This window comes from Salmo salar, chromosome 11, assembly GCF_965601325.2.
Source record: "Salmo salar chromosome 11, fSalSal1, whole genome shotgun sequence".
In the NCBI taxonomy this organism is placed as follows: domain Eukaryota; kingdom Metazoa; phylum Chordata; class Actinopteri; order Salmoniformes; family Salmonidae; genus Salmo; species Salmo salar.
This window is the reverse complement of record NC_138301.1, coordinates 117,606,149-117,628,392: the sequence shown is the minus strand read 5'-3', so window position 1 is coordinate 117,628,392 and position 22,244 is coordinate 117,606,149. Positions and strand designations below refer to the sequence as shown.

At 41.9% G+C, this 22,244-nt stretch overlaps 1 protein-coding gene across 2 annotated transcripts in view; it reads left to right on the top strand.

Annotated features, from left to right (window-relative positions):
* dclk1a (doublecortin-like kinase 1a) overlaps positions 1-22,244 on the top strand; it is a 183,435-nt gene that overhangs the window by 142,714 nt on the left and 18,477 nt on the right. For both annotated transcript variants that reach the window (XM_045690206.2, XM_045690207.2), the window contains 3 exons: positions 18,163-18,232; positions 18,524-18,699; positions 19,286-19,405. In XM_045690206.2, the coding sequence (XP_045546162.1) occupies positions 18,163-18,232; positions 18,524-18,699; positions 19,286-19,405 (366 nt within the window). The remainder of the gene's footprint in view (positions 1-18,162; positions 18,233-18,523; positions 18,700-19,285; positions 19,406-22,244) is intronic.

Genomic DNA, 22,244 nt, shown 5'->3' with positions numbered 1-22,244 from the left:
TGGGCCTTGCTGAACACCTCCCTGAGGTCCTGGGCACCTTCCGAGCCCCCAGGAAGATATCCGTTCTGCCATGCCCATTGTCTGAAGTCAGTGCAACCTGGACTCCAGCTCATGATGGCACCAGTAGACCAGTTGATGAGAGGATTGTGTCACTGGAGCCAGGAGAATCCCAAAACTACTGTACTGGAATCTGAGGAGACTTGATGAGCAGAAGTTGAATAGTCTCGCTGTGATTCCCTGACACCCGTAGGTTGATGGGAGTGGTATTATGAGTGACCTGGCCTATAGAGCGCCCGTCCAGCGCTCCAACATCCATGGGAATGGAGAGGGGCTGAGTGGGGATGTTCAGCTCAGAAGCCAGGGTAGCGTCCAAAAAGCTCTCATCGGCCCCAGAATCAATGAGGACCCGGAGAGATTTAGACTGGTTTCCCCACAGCAGAATGGCATGAAAAGGGGTGCGAGCAAGGGAAGCAGAAAAGTTCACCATATGGCCCACCAGAGTACTCGCTCCTACCTCTTTTAAAGGACAAGAAGACACAAAATGACCAAGATTCCCGCAATACAAACAACTTTTTGTGTTGATTCTATTGCCGTTCCGCTGGCGACAGCCCAACTCTGCCTAGTTGCATAGGCTCGGGAAGCGGTGACTCGGCGGGCTTCGGCGACTCTCTCGGGAGGTCAGGAAGCCTCGGGTTCTCTCGGCTATGGGACTTCCGGGATGACTCGGAGGCAAGGTGGAATCCCTGGAAGTGCGAACGAAAACGAATTTCCTCCCCCTCCGCCATTCCCGTAATCGGCCATCGATACGGATGGTCAACGCGATGAGGGAATCGAGATCCGTAGGTAACCCCCGAGCAGCAAGCTCGTCCTTGACCTCCTCCGAGACACCGTGCAGAAACATATCAAACAGCGCTTCCTGGTTCCAAGCACTCTCCGCTGCCAACGTGTGGGAAATCCATTGCATAGTCTGCCACACTGCAGGAGTCCTGCCGAAGCTGGATTACCTTCCAGGCAGTTTCTCTCCTGAAGAACCGGGCATCAAAAACCTTCTTCACCTCTCCCACGAACCCCTCCAGAGTACCACATATGGCCAGCTGTTGTTCCCATACAGCAGTAGCCCAGGTGAGAGCCCTCCCGGACACCAGCGTGATGAGGTAGGCTCTCTTGGAGCGATCCGAGGGAAAGGAGGAGGGCTGAAGCTCGAAGACGAGGGCACACTGAGCTAGAAACACCCAACAGGTGCTCAGCTCTCCACTGCTGCCTTCCGGGGGAGGTAAGCAGGGCTCCGGAGAAGGTGGAGTGACCGATGAGACGGCACTGCTAACAGCTGAGTTACTGAGGGGATGTGGGGTTACCACCATGGTAGGCTGCCTCCCAGACAACCCGTGGAATTTCTCCAGTAAAATGTCCAACTCCCGGTCATGGCGTTCAGCCAACGTTTGGACCCCCTCCATAAGGCCACGATGCAATTCCTCATACCTACCAATGGTGGTTCCTTGGGAGGAGATGGCGTTGCGCAGCTGGCCTGGGTCTGCTGGGTCAGTCATGGCCAGTTCGTACTATCACGTTTCATAGGTAAGACCCAGATGCAGACAACATCAAATTAACAACAGTTTATTAACCTGTCTGGGATAGGGGGCAGTATTTTCATGGCCGGATAAAAAACGTACCCGATTTAATCTGGTTACCACTCCTACCCAGTAACTAGAATATGCATATACTTATTACATATGGATAGAAAACACCCTAAAGTTTCTAAAGCTGTTTGAATGGTGTCTGTGAGTATAACAGAACTCATTTGGCAGGCAAAAAACTGACAAGGTTTCATGCAGGAAGTGGCCTGTCTGACAAGGTGTCGTTCTTCTTGTCTCTGTTTATTGAAGAGTGAGGATCTTAGCTGTCCCGTGACACTTCCTACGGCTGCCATAGGGTCTCAGAAGGCGGTAAAAAGCTGAATCGTGGCTTTGCAGGCTCTGGCTGAAAAAAAGTAGCGCGTTTGGGTAGTGGCTGGTTACAGTACTGTGAAACTCAGGCTCGTGCCCGCGTCGACCGAAAGCTTTGTTTACTTTCCTCTGTTTAGCTAAATGGACATTCCCGGTCGGAATATTATCGCTTTTTTACGATAAAAATGGCATAAAAATGGATTTTAAACAGCGGTTGACATGCTTCGAAGTACGGTAATGGAATATTTAGATTTTTTTTGTCACGAATTGCGCCATGCGCACGACCCTGATTTACCATTTCAGATAGTGTCTGGGACGCACGAACAAAACGCCGCTATTCGGATATAACGATGGATTATTTTGGACCAAACCAACATTTGTTATTGAAGTAGCAGTCCTGGGAGTGCATTCTGACGAAGACAACAAAAGGTAATCAAACTTTTATAATAGTAAATCTGATATTGGTGAGTGCTAAACTTGCCGGGTGTCTAAATAGCTAGCCCGTGATGCCTGGGCTATGTGCTTAGAATATTGCAAAATGTGCTTTCACCAAAAAGCTATTTTAAAATCGGACATATCGAGTGCATAGAGGAGTTCTGTATCTATAATTCTTAAAATAATTGTTATGCTTTTTGTGAACGTTTATCGTGAGTAATTTAGTAAATTGTTAGCGAATTCCCCGGAAGTTTGCGGGGAATTTGCTAGTTCTGAACGTCACATGCTAATGTAAAAAGCTGGTTTTTGATATAAATATGAACTTGATTGAACAAAACATGCATGTATTGTATAACATAATGTCCTAGGGTTGTCATCTGATGAAGATCATCAAAGGTTAGTGCTGCATTTAGCTGTCTTCTGGGTTTTTGTGACATTATATGCTAGCTTGAAAAATGGGTGTCTGATTATTTCTGGCTTGGTACTCTGCTGACATAATCTAATGTTTTGCTTTCGTTGTAAAGCCTTTTTGAAATCGGACAGTGTGGTTAGATTAACGAGAGTCTTGTCTTTAAATAGCTGTAAAATAGTCATATGTTTGAGAAATTGAAGCATTTCAAAGGTTTTGAAAATCGCGCCACAGGATTCAACTGGCTGTTACGTAGGTGGGACGAATTCGTCCCGCCTAGCCCAGAGAGGTTCTTCCCTGGGCTAGGTGGGACGCTTGGTCAACAGCCAGTGGAATCGCGTGGCGCGAAATACAAATACCTCAAAAATGCTATAACTTCATTTTCTCAAACATATGACTATTTTACACCATTTTAAAGACAAGACTCTCGTTAATCTAACCACATTGTCCGATTTCAAAAAGGCTTTACAGCGAAAGCAAAACATTAGATTATGTCAGGAGAGTACCCTGCCAAAAATAATCACACAGCCATTTTCAAAGCAAGCATATATGTCACAAAAACCAAAACCACAACTAAATGCAGCACTAACCTTTGATGATCTTCATCAGATGACACACCTAGGACATTATGTTATACAATACATGCATGTTTTGTTCAATCAAGTTCATATTTATATCAAAAAACAGCTTTTTACATTAGCATGTGATGTTCAGAACTAGCATACCCACCGAAAACTTCCGGTGAATTTACTAAATTACTCATGATAAACGTTCACAAAATACATAACAATTATTTTAAGAATTATAGATACAGAACTACTTTATGCAATCGCAGTGTCAGATTTTAAAATAGCTTTTCGGTGAAAGCACATTTTGCAATATTCTGAGCACATAGCTCGGCCATCACGGCTAGCTATTTTGACACCCACCAAGTTTGGGACTCACTAAACTCAGAATTACTATTAGAAAAATTGGATTACCTTTGCTGTTCTTCGTCAGAATGCACTCCCAGGACTTCTACTTCAACAACAAATGTTGTTTTGGTTCCAAATAATCCATAGTTATATTCAAATAGCTCCGTTTTGTTCGTGCGTTCAGGTCACTATCCGAAGGGTGACGCGCGTGACAAAAAATGTCAAAATATTCCATTACCGTACTTAGAAGCATGTCAAACGCTGTTTAAAATCAATTTTTAGGCAATTTTTCTCGTAAAATAGCGATAATATTCCAACCGGGCAACGTTGTATTCATTCAAAGGCTGAAAGAAAAAAATGGAGAATTCTCGTGAATGCGCATCTCAGTCTCACTGTCCCCAGGCTGACCACTCACAAACAGAGCTGTTGTACTTTGCCCAGAGACAGCAGACACCCCATTCCACTTTCTGGCGGCTTTAGAGAGCCAAAGGGAGCCTTAGAAAGTGTCACGTTACAGCACAGATGCTGTATTTTTGATAGAGATGCAACAGAAGGACAACAAATTGTCAGACAGGGCACTTCCTGTATGGAATCTTCTCAGGTTTTGGCCTGCCATATGAGTTATGTTATACTCACAGACACCATTCAAACAGTTTTAGAAATGTTAGAGTGTTTTCTATCCAAATCTACTAATTATATGCATATTCTCGTTTCTGGGCAAGAGTAGTAACCAGTTTAAATCGGGTACGTTTTTTTATCCGGCCGTGCAAATACTGCCCCCTAGCCCCAACAGGTTAATCCAACAGGGGCAGGCAAAAGACAGGTCGAGGGCGGGCCGGGGTCAGTAATCCAGATAGGTGGGGAAAAGGTACAGGACGGCAGGCAGGCTCAGAGTCAGGGCAGGCGGAAAAGGTCAAAACCTGGAAACTAGAAAACAGGAATAATCGAGAGACAGGAACTGAGGGGAAAACGATGGTAGGCTTGATGAAACAAAAACGAACTGGCAACAGACAAACAGAGAACACAGGTATAAATACACAGGCGATAATGGGGAAGATGGGCGACACCTGGAGGGGGTTGAGACAAGCACAAAGCCAGGTGAAACAGATCAGGGTGTGACAATGGGGGAATAGAGTCTTTTGGTTTTACCCTCTGTCTGTTGTAGCACCTCTCTCGAGACCTCTATCGACTAATCTACCTGCACCCACTTCTCTCTCACTCTCTTTCACTCTCTCTGTTTCTCTGTCTGTTGCAGCACCTCTCTCCAGGCCTATATCGACTAAACTGCCTGCACTCGCTTCTTTCTCTCTCTCCACCACCTCTCTCTGGCACTCTCTCTGTTTCTCTCTCTCTCTCCTCTTCTCTTTCTTTATCCTTCCATCTCTGAGGAGAAGAAAACAGTAGGCTGAACCCCTAGCTCTCCCAACCTGGAGACAGGAAGGATATACAGTATGTCCTTATATGGGCGTGCTGGGCTCGCTGGAAGTGTCATAAGCGCTGCTCTCTTGGAATAGTTTCCATAGCAACAGTATTTTGTTCCCCTAAGTGTAGCTAGATAACCTCTCTGCAGAGCAACTAAGAGTTGTGTTTTTCATAAGACTGACCTACTCCCTGACTGACTGACTGACTGACTGACTGACTGACTGACTGACTGACTGACTGACTGACTGACTGACTGACTGACTGACTGACTGACTGACTGACTGACTCACTGACTGATTATCTGACTGTCTGACTGACTCACTGACTGACTCACTCTGTCACTGACTGACTGACTGCCTCACTGACTGACTCACTGACTGATTGACTGACTGACTCTGTGACTGACTCACTGACTGACTCAGTGACTGACTGACTCAGTAATTGACTGACTCAGTGACTGACTCACTGACTGACTCACTGACTGACTGACTCACTGACTGACTCACTGACTCACTGACTGACTAAGTGACTGACTCACTGACTGATTATCTGACTGACTGACTGGCTGACTGACTGACTAGCTGACTGAATGACTCTGTGACTGACTCACTGACTGACTCAGTGACTGACTGACTCAGTGACTGACTGACTCAGTGACTGACTCACTGACTGATTATCTGACTGACTGACTCACTGACTGACTGACTGACTGACTGACTGACTGACTGACTCACTCACTGACTGACTGACTGACTGACTGACACTCTGACTGACTCAGTGACTGACTCACTGACTGACTCACTGACAATTTTTCTGACTGATTGACTCACTGACTGACTGACTCACTGACTGACTGACTCAATAACTGACTCACTGACTGACTCAGACTGTTTCACCGACTGACTCAGACTGATTCACTGACTGACTTACCTACTGTCTCACTGACTGACTCACTGACTCACTGACTGACTCACTCACTCACTGACTCACTGACTCACTCACCGACTCACTGGCTGACTCACTGACTCACTCACTGACTCACTGACTGACTCATTGGCTGACTGACTAACTGACTAACTCACTGACTGATTGACTAACTCACTGACTGACTCACTTACTCATTGACTGACTCACTGGCTGACTCACTGGCTGACTGATTCACTGACTGACTGACTAACTGTCTCACTGTCTAACTGACTGACTGACTCACTAACTGACTGACTCACAGACTGACTGACTAACTCACTGACTCACTGACTGACTCACTGTCTGACTGACTGACTCACTGACCTGTTACATGACTACAGCATTACAGATGTTGATTTTAGGAACACAAACAACAACAGGATGTTTATTTATTTAGTCCTTCCTGTCATATTTCACAACATCTGGGAGGTGAAACATTGAATATGATCAACCTGAGAACCGTACAGAACATTCAGGTAGAAACACAACATATAGAACAGTCAGACACATTCCTGAAATAGAAATGGCTTCCTGTCCTCGTCTCCTTTCCTGCACTGACGTGTTAAGAGATGAACTTGTCAGAGAAAACACCAGGAACTTCCTCCATGTAGCTTTCACCTGTCCGGTGTTGTTCAGATCAAAGGAAGACAGGGAGCTGATTGGGTCAACCTCAGTACGTCGATCATGTGGTCTCTTCTAGAGTCAATCTGACAGTCTACCTTAAAAGAGTTGTAGTCTTCTCACATCTACGTGAGTCTGGTTTCTTATTATTCTATCTCTCACAAGGATCCTCACCTTAATGCCTCTTACGGACAGACAGAGAGGAGAGGGAGAGGGTTGAGAAGGGTAAACAGAGAGAGGAGAGAAGACAGGGAGAGATGAGGGTAGACAGAAGAGGAGAGAAGACGGGGAGGATGAGGAGAGATGAGGGGTAGACAGAAAGAGAAGACGAGGAGGAGGAGAGATGAGCGTAGACAGAAGAGGAGGGAAGACAGGGGGAGGAGGAGGAGAGATGAGCGTAGACAGAAGAGGAGAGAAGACAGGGGGAGGAGGAGGAGAGAAGAGCGTAGACAGAAGAGGAGGAAAGACAGGGGGAGGAGGAGGAGAGATGAGCGTAGACAGAAGAGGAGAGAAGACAGGGGGAGGAGGAGGAGAGATGAGCGTAGACAGAAGAGGAGGGAAGACAGGGGGAGGAGGAGGAGAGATGAGCGTAGACAGAAGAGGAGAGAAGACAGGGGGAGGAGGAGGAGAGATGAGCGTAGACAGAAGAGGAGAGAAGACAGGGGGAGGAGGAGGAGAGATGAGCGTAGACAGAAGAGGAGAGAAGACAGGGGGAGGAGGAGGAGAGATGAGCATAGACAGAAGAGGAGAGAAGACAGGGGGAGGAGGAGGAGAGATGAGCGTAGACAGAAGAGGAGAGAAGACAGGGGGAGGAGGAGGAGAGATGAGCGTAGACAGAAGAGGAGAGAAGACAGGGGGAGGAGGAGGAGAGATGAGCGTAGACAGAAGAGGAGAGAAGACAGGGGGAGGAGGAGGAGAGATGAGCGTAGACAGAAGAGGAGGGAAGACAGGGAGAGGAGGAGGAGAGAACATTATACCTTGATATAAAGGTACAGGGGAACATTATACCTTGATATAAAGGTACAGGGGAACATTATACCTTGATATAAAGGTACAGGGGAACATTATACCTTGATATAAAGGTACAGGGGAACATTATACCTTGATATAAAGGTACAGGGGAACATTATACCTTGATATATAGGTACAGGGGAACATTATACATTGATATAAAGGTACAGGGGAACATTATACCTACACATTATACCTTGATATAAAGGTACAGGGGAACATTATACCTTACCATTATACCTTGATATAAAGGTACAGGACATTATACCTTGATATGAAGGTACAGGGCAACATTATACCTTGATATAAAGGTACAAGGGAACATTATACCTCCACATTATACCTTGATATAAAGGTACAGGGGAACATTATACCTTGATATAAAGGTACAGGGCAACATTATACATTGATATAAAGGTACAGGGGAACATTATACCTCCACATTATACCTTGATATAAAGGTACAGGGGAACATTATACCTTGATATAAAGGTACAAGGGAACATTATACCTTGATATAAAGGTACAGGGGAACATTACACCTCCACATTATACCTTGATATAAAGATACAGGGGAACATTAGACCTCCACATTATACCTTGATATAAAGGTACAGGGGAACATTATACCTTGATATAAAGGTACAGGGGAACATTATACCTTGATATAAAGGTACAGGGGAACATTATACCTTGATATATAGGTACAGGAAAACATTATACATTGATATAAAGGTACAGGGGAACATTATACCTCCACATTAGACCTTGATATAAAGGTACAGGGGAACATTATACCTCAACATTATACCTTGATATAAAGGTACAGGGGAACATTATACCTTGATATAAAGGTACAGGGCAACATTATACCTTGATATAAAGGTACAAGGGAACATTATACCTCCACATTATACCTTGATATAAAGGTACAGGGGAACATTATACCTTGATATAAAGGTACAGGGCAACATTATACATTGATATAAAGGTACAGGGGAACATTATACCTCCACATTATACCTTGATATAAAGGTACAGGGGAACATTATACCTTGATATAAAGGTACAAGGGAACATTATACCTTGATATAAAGGTACAGGGGAACATTATACCTCCACATTATACCTTGATATAAAGGTACAGGGGAACATTATACCTCCACATTATACCTTGATATAAAGGTACAGGGGAACATTATACCTTGATATAAAGGTACAGGGGAACATTATACCTTGATATAAACGTACAGGGGAACATTATACCTTGATATAAAGGTACAGGGGAACATTATACATTGATATAAAGGTACAGGGGAACATTATACCTTGATATAAAGGTACAGGGGAACATTAGACCTCCACATTATACCTTGATATAAAGGTACAGGGGACATTATACCTTGATATAAAGGTACAGGGGAACATTATACCTTGATATAAAGATACAGGGCAACATTATACCTCCACATTATACCTTGATATAAAGGTACAGGGCAACATTATACCTCCACATTATACCTTGATATAAAGGTACAGGGGAACATTATACCTTGATATAAAGGTACAGGGGAACATTATACCTTGATATAAAGATACAGGGGAACATTATACCTTGATATAAAGGTACAGGGGAACATTATACCTTGATATAAAGGTACAGGGGAACATTATACCTCCACATTATACCTTGCTATAAAGGTACAGGGGAACATTATACCTTGATATAAAGGTACAGGGGAACATTATACCTTGATATATAGGTACAGGGGAACATTATACATTGATATAAAGGTACAGGGGAACATTATACCTCCACATTAGACCTTGATATAAAGGTACAGGGGAACATTATACCTCAACATTATACCTTGATATAAAGGTACAGGGGAACATTATACCTTGATATAAAGGTACAGGGCAACATTATACCTTGATATAAAGGTACAAGGGAACATTATACCTCCACATTATACCTTGATATAAAGGTACAGGGGAACATTATACCTTGATATAAAGGTACAGGGGAACATTAGACCTCCACATTATACCTTGATATAAAGGTACAGGGGACATTATACCTTGATATAAAGGTACAGGGGAACATTATACCTTGATATAAAGATACAGGGCAACATTATACCTCCACATTATACCTTGATATAAAGGTACAGGGCAACATTATACCTCCACATTATACCTTGATATAAAGGTACAGGGGAACATTATACCTTGATATAAAGGTACAGGGGAACATTATACCTTGATATAAAGATACAGGGGAACATTATACCTTGATATAAAGGTACAGGGGAACATTATACCTTGATATAAAGGTACAGGGGAACATTATACCTCCACATTATACCTTGCTATAAAGGTACAGGGGAACATTATACCTTGATATAAAGGTACAGGGGAACATTATACCTTGATATATAGGTACAGGGGAACATTATACATTGATATAAAGGTACAGGGGAACATTATACCTCCACATTAGACCTTGATATAAAGGTACAGGGGAACATTATACCTCAACATTATACCTTGATATAAAGGTACAGGGGAACATTATACCTTGATATAAAGGTACAGGGCAACATTATACCTTGATATAAAGGTACAAGGGAACATTATACCTCCACATTATACCTTGATATAAAGGTACAGGGGAACATTATACCTTGATATAAAGGTACAGGGCAACATTATACATTGATATAAAGGTACAGGGGAACATTATACCTCCACATTATACCTTGATATAAAGGTACAGGGGAACATTATACCTTGATATAAAGGTACAAGGGAACATTATACCTTGATATAAAGGTACAGGGGAACATTATACCTCCACATTATACCTTGATATAAAGGTACAGGGCAACATTATACCTCCACATTATACCTTGATATAAAGGTACAGGGGAACATTATACCTTGATATAAAGGTACAGGGGAACATTATACCTTGATATAAACGTACAGGGGAACATTATACCTTGATATAAAGGTACAGGGGAACATTATACATTGATATAAAGGTACAGGGGAACATTATACCTTGATATAAAGGTACAGGGGAACATTAGACCTCCACATTATACCTTGATATAAAGGTACAGGGGACATTATACCTTGATATAAAGGTACAGGGGAACATTATACCTTGATATAAAGATACAGGGCAACATTATACCTCCACATTATACCTTGATATAAAGGTACAGGGCAACATTATACCTCCACATTATACCTTGATATAAAGGTACAGGGGAACATTATACCTTGATATAAAGGTACAGGGGAACATTATACCTTGATATAAAGATACAGGGGAACATTATAGCTTGATATAAAGGTACAGGGGAACATTATACCTTGATATAAAGGTACAGGGGAACATTATACCTCCACATTATACCTTGCTATAAAGGTACAGGGGAACATTATACCTTGATATAAAGGTACAGGGGAACATTATACCTTGATATAAAGATACAGGGGAACATTATACCTTGATATAAAGGTACAGGGGAACATTATACCTCCACATTATACCTTGATAAAAAGGTACAGGGCAACATTAGACCTCCACATTATACCTTGATATAAAGGTACAGGGGAACATTAGACCTTGATATAAAGGTACAGGGGAACATTATACCTTGATATAAAGATACAGGGGAACATTATACCTTGATATAAAGGTACAGGGCAACATTATACCTTGATATAAAGGTACAGGGGAACAGTATACCTTGATATAAAGGTACAGGGGAACATTATACCTTGATATAAAGATACAGGGGAACATTATACCTTGATATACAGGTACAGGGGAACATTAGACCTCCACATTATACCTTGATATAAAGGTACAGGGGAACATTATACCTCCACATTATACCTTGATATAAAGGTACAGGGGAACATTATACCTTGATATAAAGGTACAAGGGAACATTATACCTTGATATAAAGGTACAGGGGAACATTATACCTTGATATAAAGGTACAGGGGAACATTATACCTTGATATAAAGGTACAGGGGAACATTATACCTTGATATAAAGGTACAGGGGAACATTATACCTCAACATTATACCTTGATATAAAGGTACAGGGCAACATTAGACCTCCACATTATACCTTGATATAAAGGTACAGGGGAACATTATACCTTGATATAAAGGTACAGGGAGACATTATACCTTCACATTATACCTTGATATAAAGGTACAGGGGAACATTATACCTCCACATTATACCTTGATATAAAGGTACAGGGGAACATTAGACCTCCACATTATACCTTGATATAAAGGTACAGGGGAACATTATACCTTGATATAAAGGTCCAGGGGAACATTATACCTCCACATTATACCTTGATATAAAGGTACAGGGGAACATTATACCTTGATATAAAGGTACAGGGGAACATTATACCTTGATATAAAGGTACAGGGGAACATTAGACCTCCACATTATACCTTGATATAAAGGTACAGGGGAACATTAGACCTCCACATTATACCTTGATATAAAGGTACAGGGGAACATTATACCTTGATATAAAGGTACAGGGTAACATTATACCTTGATATAAAGGTACAGGGGAACATTAGACCTCCACATTATACCTTGATATAAAGATACAGGGCAACATTATACCTCCACATTATACCTTTGATATAAAGGTACAGGGGAACATTAGACCTCCACATTATACCTTGATATAAAGGTACAGGGGAACATTATACCTTTGATATAAAGGTACAGGGGAACATTATACCTTGATATAAAGGTACAGGGGAACATTATACCTTTGATATAAAGGTACAGGGGAACATTATACCTTGATATAAAGGTACAGGGGAACATTAGACCTCCACATTATACCTTGATATAAAGGTACAGGGGAACATTAGACCTCCACATTATACCTTTGATATAAAGGTACAGGGGAACATTAGACCTTGATATAAAGGTACAGGGGAACATTATACCTTGATATAAAGGTACAGGGGAACATTAGACCTTGATATAAAGGTACAGGGGAACATTAGACCTTGATATAAAGGTACAGGGCAACATTAGACCTCCACATTATACCTTGATATAAAGGTACAGGGGAACATTAGACCTTGATATAAAGGTACAGGGGAACATTAGACCTTGATATAAAGGTACAGGGGAACATTAGACCTCCACATTATACCTTGATATAAAGGTACAGGGGAACATTATACCTTGATATAAAGGTACAGGGGAACATTATACCTTGATATAAAGGTACAGGGGAACATTATACCTTTGATATAAAGGTACAGGGGAACATTATACCTTTGATATAAAGGTACAGGGGAACATTATACCTTGATATAAAGGTACAGGGGAACATTAGACCTTGATATAAAGGTACAGGGGAACATTAGACCTCGCCCTAGACTGCACTCTTCTTCGTCACGTCCATCATAGTCCGTCCCATGCATCTCCATTTCTCATTCAGTGTAAATACTGAAATTTTATTATATCAGTCTATCAACCCTCAATGAATTAAAGAGACTCTGTTAGTGAATGACCACTCATCAATGATTTTTAGTAAATCAAACCACGGTCGAATTCTCAGCATGTCACTTTTTTTAAAAGACTTTGGTACTGTTTAGGCCTATACCTAAATAAGTCTCCTGGAATATAATACAATCCTTTTCGATTTTATTATCTTACATGATATTATATTCTGTATATCTTTAGCTTTTTCCGGACAAATCGCTAGCAATAAAGTGCAGAACAGGTCCAAACTGATCAAATCAATTTAAATCATATTTTATTTGTCACTTGCTACGAATACAACAGGTGTTGAACTTTCAGTGAAATTCTTACTTACAAGCCCTTAACCAACGACGCTGTTTTAAGAAATCTAAGTGTCAGTGAAAAATAGATAACAAATATAAAATATAAGTAACAAATATTTAAAGAGCAGCAGTAAAATAACAAGCAAGGCTATATACAGGAGGGTACCGGTACAGAGTCAATGTGTGGGGGCACCGGTTAGTTGACGTAATTGAGGTAATATGTACATGTAGGTAGAGTTAAAGTGACTATGAATAGATAATAACAGAGAGTAGCAGCAGTGTAAAAGAGGAGGGGGGTGGGCAATGCAAATAGTCTGGGTAGCCATTTGATTAGCCATTCAGGAGTCTTATGGCTTGGGGGTAGAAGCTGTTTAGAAGCCTCTTGGTCCTAGACTTGGCGCTCCGGTACCGCTTGACGTGCGGTAGCAGAGAGAACAGTCTATGACTCGGGTGGCTGGAGTCTTTGACAATTTTTAGGGCCTTCCTCTGACACCACTTGCTATAGAGGTCCTGGATGGCAGGAAGCTTAGCCCCAGTGATGTACTGGGCCGTTCGCACTACCATCTGTAGTGCCTTGAGGTCGGAGGCTGAGCAGTTGCCATACCAGGCAGTGTTGCAACCAGTCAGGATGCTGTCGATGGTGCAGCTGTAAAAACCTTTTGAGGATCTGAGGACCCATGACAAAAAGAGGCTTTGTCGTGCCCTCTTCATGACTGTCTTGGTGTGTTTGGTGATAGTTTGTTGGTGATGTGGACACCGAGGAACTTGAAGCTCTCAACCTGCTCCACTACAGCCCCGTCGATGAGAATGGGGGCGTGCTCGGTCCTTTTTTTCCTGTAGTCCACAATCATCTACTTTGTCTTGATCACGTTGAGGAAGAGGTTGTTATCTGGGCACCACACTGCCAGGTCTTTGACCTCCTCCCTATAGGCTGTCTCATCATTGTTGGTGATCAGGCCCTCTTGTTGTGTCAACAGCAAACTTAAAGATGGTGTTGGAGTCGTGCCTGGTCGTGCAGTCATGGGTTAATAGGGAGTACAGGAGGGGACAAAGCAGGCACCCCTGAGGGGCCCCTGTGTTGGGGATCAGCGTGGCAGATGTGTTGCTACCTACCCTCACCACCTGGGGGCGGCCCGTCAGGAAGTCCAGGATCCAGTTGCAGAAAGAGGTGTTTAGTCCCAGCGTCCTTAGCTTATTGATGAGCTTTGAGGGCACTATGGTGTTGAACGCTGAGCTATAGTCAATGAATATTATTCTTACATAGATGTTCCTTTTGTCCAGGTGGGAAAGGGCAATAGAGATTGCATCATCTGTGGATCTGTTGGGGGTTATGCAAATATGGGTCGGTCTACGGTATTTATTCCTTTATAAAGACAGTATTTATTCCTTTATAAAGCCATAGTAGTTATTATTTTATAAAGACAGTATTTATTCCTTTATAAAGCCATAGTAGTTATTATTTTATAAATACAGTATTTATTCCTTTATAAAGCCATAGTAGTTATTATTTTATAAAGACAGTATTTATTCCTTTATAAAGACATAGTAGTTATTATTTTATAAATACAGTATTTATTCCTTTATAAAGCCATAGTAGTTATTATTTTATAAATACAGTATTTATTCCTTTATAAAGACAGTATTTATTCCTTTATAAAGACAGTATTTATTCCTTTATAAAGCCATAGTAGTTATTATTTTATAAAGACATAGTATTTATTCCTTTATAAAGACATAGTAGTTATTATTTTATAAATACAGTATTTATTCCTTTATAAAGACATAGTAGTTATTATTTTATAAATACAGTATTTATTCCTTTATAAAGCCATTGTAGTTATTATTTTATAAAGACATAGTATTTATTCCTTTATAAAGCCATTGTAGTTATTATTTTATAAAGACATAGTATTTATTTCTTTATAAATACATAGTATTTATTCCTTTATAAAGCCATAGATTTCATTATTTTATAAAGCCATAGTATTTATTCCTTTGTAAATACACAGTATTTATTACTTTAAAAAGACATATCATTTATTATTTTATAAAGACATGGTATTTATTTCTTTATAAAGACATAGTATGTATTATTTTATAAAGACATAGTATGTATTATTTTGTAAAGACATAGTATTTATTATTTTAAAAAGACATAGTATTTATTTTTTATAAAGACATGGTATATATTCCTTTATAAAGACCTGGTATTTATTCCTTTATAAAGACATAGTATTTATTCCTTTATAAAGACATGGTATTTATTCCTTTATAAAGACATGGTATTTATTCCTTTATAAAGACATAGTATTTATTATTTTAAAAAGACATAGTATTTATTTTTTATAAAGCCATAGTATTTATTCCTTTATAAATACACAGTATTTATTACTTTAAAAAGACATAGCATTTATTATTTTATAAAGACATGGTATTTATTTATTTATAAAGACATAGTATGTATTATTTTATAAAGACATGGTATATATTCCTTTATAAAGACATAGTATTTATTCCTTTATAAAGACATAGTATTTATTCCTTTATAAAGACATGGTATTTATTCCTTTATAAAGACATGGTATTTATTCCTTTATAAAGACATGGTATTTATTCCTTTATAAAGACATAGTATTTATTCCTTTATAAAGACATAGTATTTATTCCTTTATAAAGACAGTATTATTCCTTTATAAAGACATAGTATTTATTATTTTATAAAGACATAGGTTTTTGCTTCATATGTGTGCTCTTTTGCACTTTTTATCCATTGTCGCGTTTATCCATTTTCAGAATTTGACAATGTGTCTTGCTGTAGGTTGTCATGTTAGAGGTTTTTCGAAATGGACAGTTTTGCTACGTTAATTCTTCTTAAGACCCGCCTAAACACAGCCAATCCACCTGAGCCTACAGCTTGTGTCATAAGGGAGGTTGGGTTCATTTGCATACAGGGAGGGACCAGTGAATCTGGTCACAATATGGACACAGTGGGGCTTCTAAGAGACACGTTTTATTACCATGTGTAGACGCAACAAATCTCCATCAAAAAGTGAGCAGATCCTCTTGATCCGATGACAACAACTACATGTAAATGCAAGGTGTAACCACGACTAGAGAGAGGACAGTAGACAGGGAGAGGAGGGTAGACAGAGAGATGGAGAGAAGGAAGAGGAGGAGGAGAAGACAAGAGGGTAGACAGAGAGATGGAGAGAGCAGAGGAGGAGGAAGAGAGAGGAGGAGGAGGAGAAGAGAGGAGGGTAGACAAAGAGATGGAGAAAGCAGAGGAGGAGGAGGAGGAGGGTAGACAAAGAGATGAGAGAGCAGAGGAGGAGGAGGAGAGAGGAAGGTAGACAAAGAGATGGAGAGAGCAGAGGAGGAGGAGGAGAGAGGAAGGTAGACAAAGAGATGGAGAGAGCAGAGGAGGAGGAGGAAAGAGGAGAGAGGAGAGAGGAGGGTAGACAGAGAGAGGAGGGGTGAAAATGATAGAAGAGATGTGAAACTAATTTACAACCCAACCTCCCCCTTCTCTCCCCCTTTTCTCTCCCTTCTCTCCCTCTCTCCCCCTTCTCTCCCGCTTCTCTAAACCCTTATCTCCCCCTTCTCTCTCCCTTCTCTCCCCCATTCTCTCTCCCCTTCTCTCCCCCATTCTCTCCCCCATTCTCTCTCCCCTTCTCTCTCCCCATTCTCTCCCCCCTTCTCTCTCCCCTTCTCTCCCCCATTCTCTCTCCCCTTCTCTCTCCCCATTCTCTCCCCCATTCTCTCTCCCCTTCTATCTCCCCATTCTCTCCCCCCTTCTCTCTCCCCTTCTCTCTCCCCATTCTCTCCCCCCTTCTCTCTCCCCTTCTCTCCCCCATTCTCTCCCCCCTTCTCTCCCCCTTCTCTCCCCCATTCTCCCCTTCTCTCCTGACTTCCTAGTGCTGCCATGGCAACTACTGGGAGTGTTGACTGGTTCTATAATGAGTCTTTGTCTTTAGACAAACAGACAAACAGACACTACCATGGCTACAGACAGACCAGCAGACAGACAGACAGACAGACAGACAGACAGACAGACAGACAGACAGACAGACAGACAGACACTACCGTGGCTACAGACAGACAGACAGACAGACAGACAGACAGACAGACAGACAGACAGACAGACAGACAGACAGACAGACAGACAGACAGACAGACAGACAGACAGACAGACACTACCGTGGCTACAGACAGACAGACAGACAGACAGACAGACAGACAGACAGACAGACAGACAGACAGACAGACAGACAGACAGACAGACAGACAGACAGACAGACAGACAGACAGACAGACAGACAGACAGACAGACAGACAGACAGACACGATCATGGCTACAGACAGACTAGCAGACAAACAGACACTATCGTAGCTACAGAGATGAATAGACCACACAGAGAGGAGAGCAGAGAAGCAGGATAGATGAGATGATTCTCCTTCACTCCATTTCAGGATTAGTTCTATACAGTATATCAGCAATGACGGTGCTGAAGATGTGTGAATTAAATTGTTCTCTCTCGCTCTCTCTGTCTCTCTCTCACTCTCTCGCTCTCTCTAGGAGTCTCAGGGTTCATCTATCTCTCTGGCCTCTACCAAAGTCTGTAGCTCCATGGAAGAGGGGGATGGAGGTAAAGAAGGAAGGGTCCCTCCATCTCTTTCTCTCTCTGTCTTCCCCCTCTCTCTTTTTCTCTCTCTCTTTCTTCCTCCCATCTTCTTTTCTTTTCTGTTCTCCTTGACCCTCACTCTGTCTAACTTCCCCTCTCCATCACTCTCTCTCTCTCTTTATCTTTGAAATTACTGCTTCATATCATAACACCTCTCTCTCCCTCCCTCCCTCCCTCCCTCCCTCCCTCCCTCCCTCCCTCCCTCCCTCCCTCCCTCCCTCCCTCCCTCCCTCCCTCCCTCCCTCTCTCCTCCAGCTGAGTCTATAGTAGAGGATGATATCCCTGCGGTGCCTGCCTCCATATCGGAGCGCTACAGAGTGGGACGTATGTTGGGAGACGGTAACTTTGCGGTGGTCCGGGAATGTGTGGAACACTCCACAGGCAGGGAATACGCCCTAAAAATCATTAACAAGGGCCGATGCCGGGGGAAGGTGAGGAGGGAAGGGGGGGTAAAGTGAGGGGGGAAGGGTTAACAGGGGATAAGGGAAGGGGTAACAGGGGGGGTAATGAGCAATGTTACAGGGGAAGGGGTTAACAGGGGGCAAGGTGAGGGGAGAAGGGGTTAACAGGGGGCAAGATGAGGGGAGAAGGGGTTAACAGGGGGCAAGGTGAGGGGGGAAGGGGTTAACAGGGGGCAAGGTGAGGGCAAGGTGAGGGGAGAAGGGGTTAACAGGGGGCAAGATGAGGGGAGAAGGGGTTAACAGGGGGCAAGGTGAGGGGGGAAGGGGTTAACAGGGGGCAAGGTGAGGGGGGAAGGGGTTAACAGGGGGCAAGGTGAGGGGGGAAGGGGTTAACAGGGGGCAAGATGAGGGGAGAAGGGGTTAACAGGGGGCAAGGGGAGGGGAGAAGGGGTTAACAGGGGGAAAGGGGAGGCGGGGGGCAGGGAAGTGAGGGGGTGGCCTCCTCCTCCTCCTGCTCATCCTCCTGCTCTTCTTCTCCTCCTCTCTCCTCCTCATCCTCATCCTCCTTCTCCTCCTCCTCCCCTATTCCTCCTTGTCCCCCTCCTCCCCCCATCAGGAGCATATGATCCAGAATGAGGTAGCCATCCTGAGGAGGGTGAAACACCCCAACATTGTCCTGCTGATCGAGGAGATGGACACCTACAGTGAGCTCTACCTGGTTATGGAGCTGGTCAAGGTAGGCAATGTTAGGGTGTGTGTGTGTTGAATTTCAGATGCCATTCAAGGAACCCAAGTACAATAAAACACAAAGAATAAAAGAACAAAGCAAAACAGATTTACTGGTGTACTTCCACTAGTGCAGGGACGGCTCTAGTCTTTTGGGGCAATATTTCAGTTTGCCATATGACGAAGAGAAAATGTTGCCGTTTTAATTAACCTGTTGGGGCTAGGGGGCAGTATTTGCATGGCCGGATAAAAAAACGTACCCGATTTAAACTGGTTACTACTCCTGCCCAGAAATGAGAATATGCATATAATTTGTAGATTTGGATAGAAAACACTCTAAAGTTTCTAAAACTGTTTGAATGGTGTCTGTGAGTATAACAGAACTCATATGGCAGGCCAAAACCTGAGAAGATTCCATGCAGGAAGTGCCCTGTCTGACAATTTGTTCTCCTTCTGCGGCATCTCTATCGAATATACAGCATCTCTGCTGTAACGTGACATTTTCTAAGGCTTCCATTGGCTCTCAGAAGGCGAGCAGGAGTAGTAACCAGATTAAATCGGGTACGTTTTTTTATCCGGCCGTGAAAATACTGCCCCCTATCCCAAACAGGTTTTAAAGCACATTTCCTACAATTTTACACATTTTGCCATGACTCATGTCATGTTAGTATGATATCTGAGTGAGAATGATTAACACTATTAATGGGGGCCTCCTGGATGTCAAGGCCCCTGGACCGACATAACAAGAGAAAAACTGCTGATGCACAAATGAATTTCGAACTTGGCACCTGTTGTATTCTACTGTTCTAACTCTCAACGATAAGTCTAGAACCCAACTGAGTTCCTTACCAGTGACACATCTCGTTCATAATGTGTCTTTGTGTTGTGTGGGAGCTTTCCTTCAGAATGTATTCACACCCCTGAATGTTGTGTCACTGGCCTACACACAATACCCCATAATGTCAAAGTGGAATTATGTTTATAGACATTTTTGACAAATTAATAAAAAATGAAATGTTGAAATGTCTTAAGTCAATAAGTATTCAACCCCTTTGTCATGGCAAGCCTAAATAAGTTCAGGTGTAAATATTTGCTTAACCTCTCTAGGGTAGGTGGCACCAAATCGTCCCACCTACGTAACAGCCAGTGTAATCCCGTGGCGCGTTATTCAAAAACCTCAAAAATGCTAAAACTTCAATTTTTCAAACATATGACTATTTTACACCATTTTAAAGACAAGACTCTCGTTAATCTAACCACACTGTCCGATTTCAAAAAGGCTTTACAACGAAAGCAAAACATTAGATTATGTCAGCAGAGTACCCAGCCAGAAATAATCAGACACCCATTTTTCAAGCTAGCATATAATGTCACATAAACCCAAACCACAGCTAAATGCAGCACTAACCTTTGATGATCTTCATCAGATGACAACCCTAGGACATTATGTTATACAATACATGCATGTTTTGTTCAATCAAGTTCATATTTATATCAAAAACCAGCTTTTTACATTAGCATGTGACTAGCATGTGACTAGCATTCCCACTGAACACTGCCGGTGAATTTACTAAATTACTCACGATAAACGTTCACAAAAAGCATAACAATTATTTTAAGAATTATAGATACAGAACTCCTCTATGCACTCGATATGTCCGATTTTAAAATAGTTTTTCGGTGAAAGCACATTTTGCAATATTCTCAGTAGATAGCCCGGCATCACATAAAAAAGCGATAATATTCCGACCGGGAATCTGCGTTTAGGTAAACAGACGAAAGAAAATAAAGCATTCGGTCGACTCGGGCACGCGCCTAAGCCCATAGTACTCTGATCGGCCACTTGCCAAAAGCGATAATGTGTTTCAGCCAGAGGCTGCCTCGATATCGTTCAGCTTTTTCAGGGGCTCTGAGAGCCTATGGGAGCCGTAGGAAGTGTCACGTTAGAGCAAAGATCCTCAGTCTTCAATAAAAAGAGCCAAGATGAAACACAACTTCTCAGACAGGCCACTTCCTGCATGGAATCTTCTCAGGTTTTGGCCTGCCATTTGAGTCCTGTTATACTCACAGACACCATTCAAACAGTTTTAGAAACTTTAGGGTGTTTTCTATCCAAAGCCAATAATTATATGCATATTCTAGTTACTGGGCAGGAGTAGTAACCAGATTAAATCGGGTACGTTTTTTATCCGGCCGTGTCAATACTGCCCCCTAGCCCTAACAGGTTAACAGGTCACATAATAAGTTGCATGCACTCACTCTGTGTGCAATAATAGTGTTTAACATGATTTTTGAATGACTACCTCATCTCTGTACCTCACATTATCTGTAAAGCCCCACAGTCGAGCAGTGAATTGCAAACACAGATTCAACCATAAAGAACCAGGGAGGTTTTCAAATGTCTCACAAAGGGCACCTATTGGTAGATGAGTAAAAAAAAGTAGATATTAAATATCCCTTTGAACATGGTGAAGTTATTAATTACACTTTGGATGGTGTATCAATACTCCCAGTCTCTACAATGATACAGGCGTCCTTCCTAACTCAGTTGCCAGAGAGGAAAAAAAACGCTCATGGATTTCACCAAATATTGTCCAATCCAGGTGTGCAAAGCTCTTAGAGACTTACCCAGAAAGACTCACAGCTGTAATTGCTGCCAAAGGTGATTCTAACATGTATTGACTCATGGGTGTGAATACTAAAGTAAATTAGATATTTCTTTATTTAATTTTCAATAAATTTGTTAACATTTCTAAAAACATTTTGTTAACTTTGTCATTATTAAATGTTGTGTGTAGATGGGTAATTAAAAATATATATATTTTAGCCATTTTGAATTCAGGCTGTAA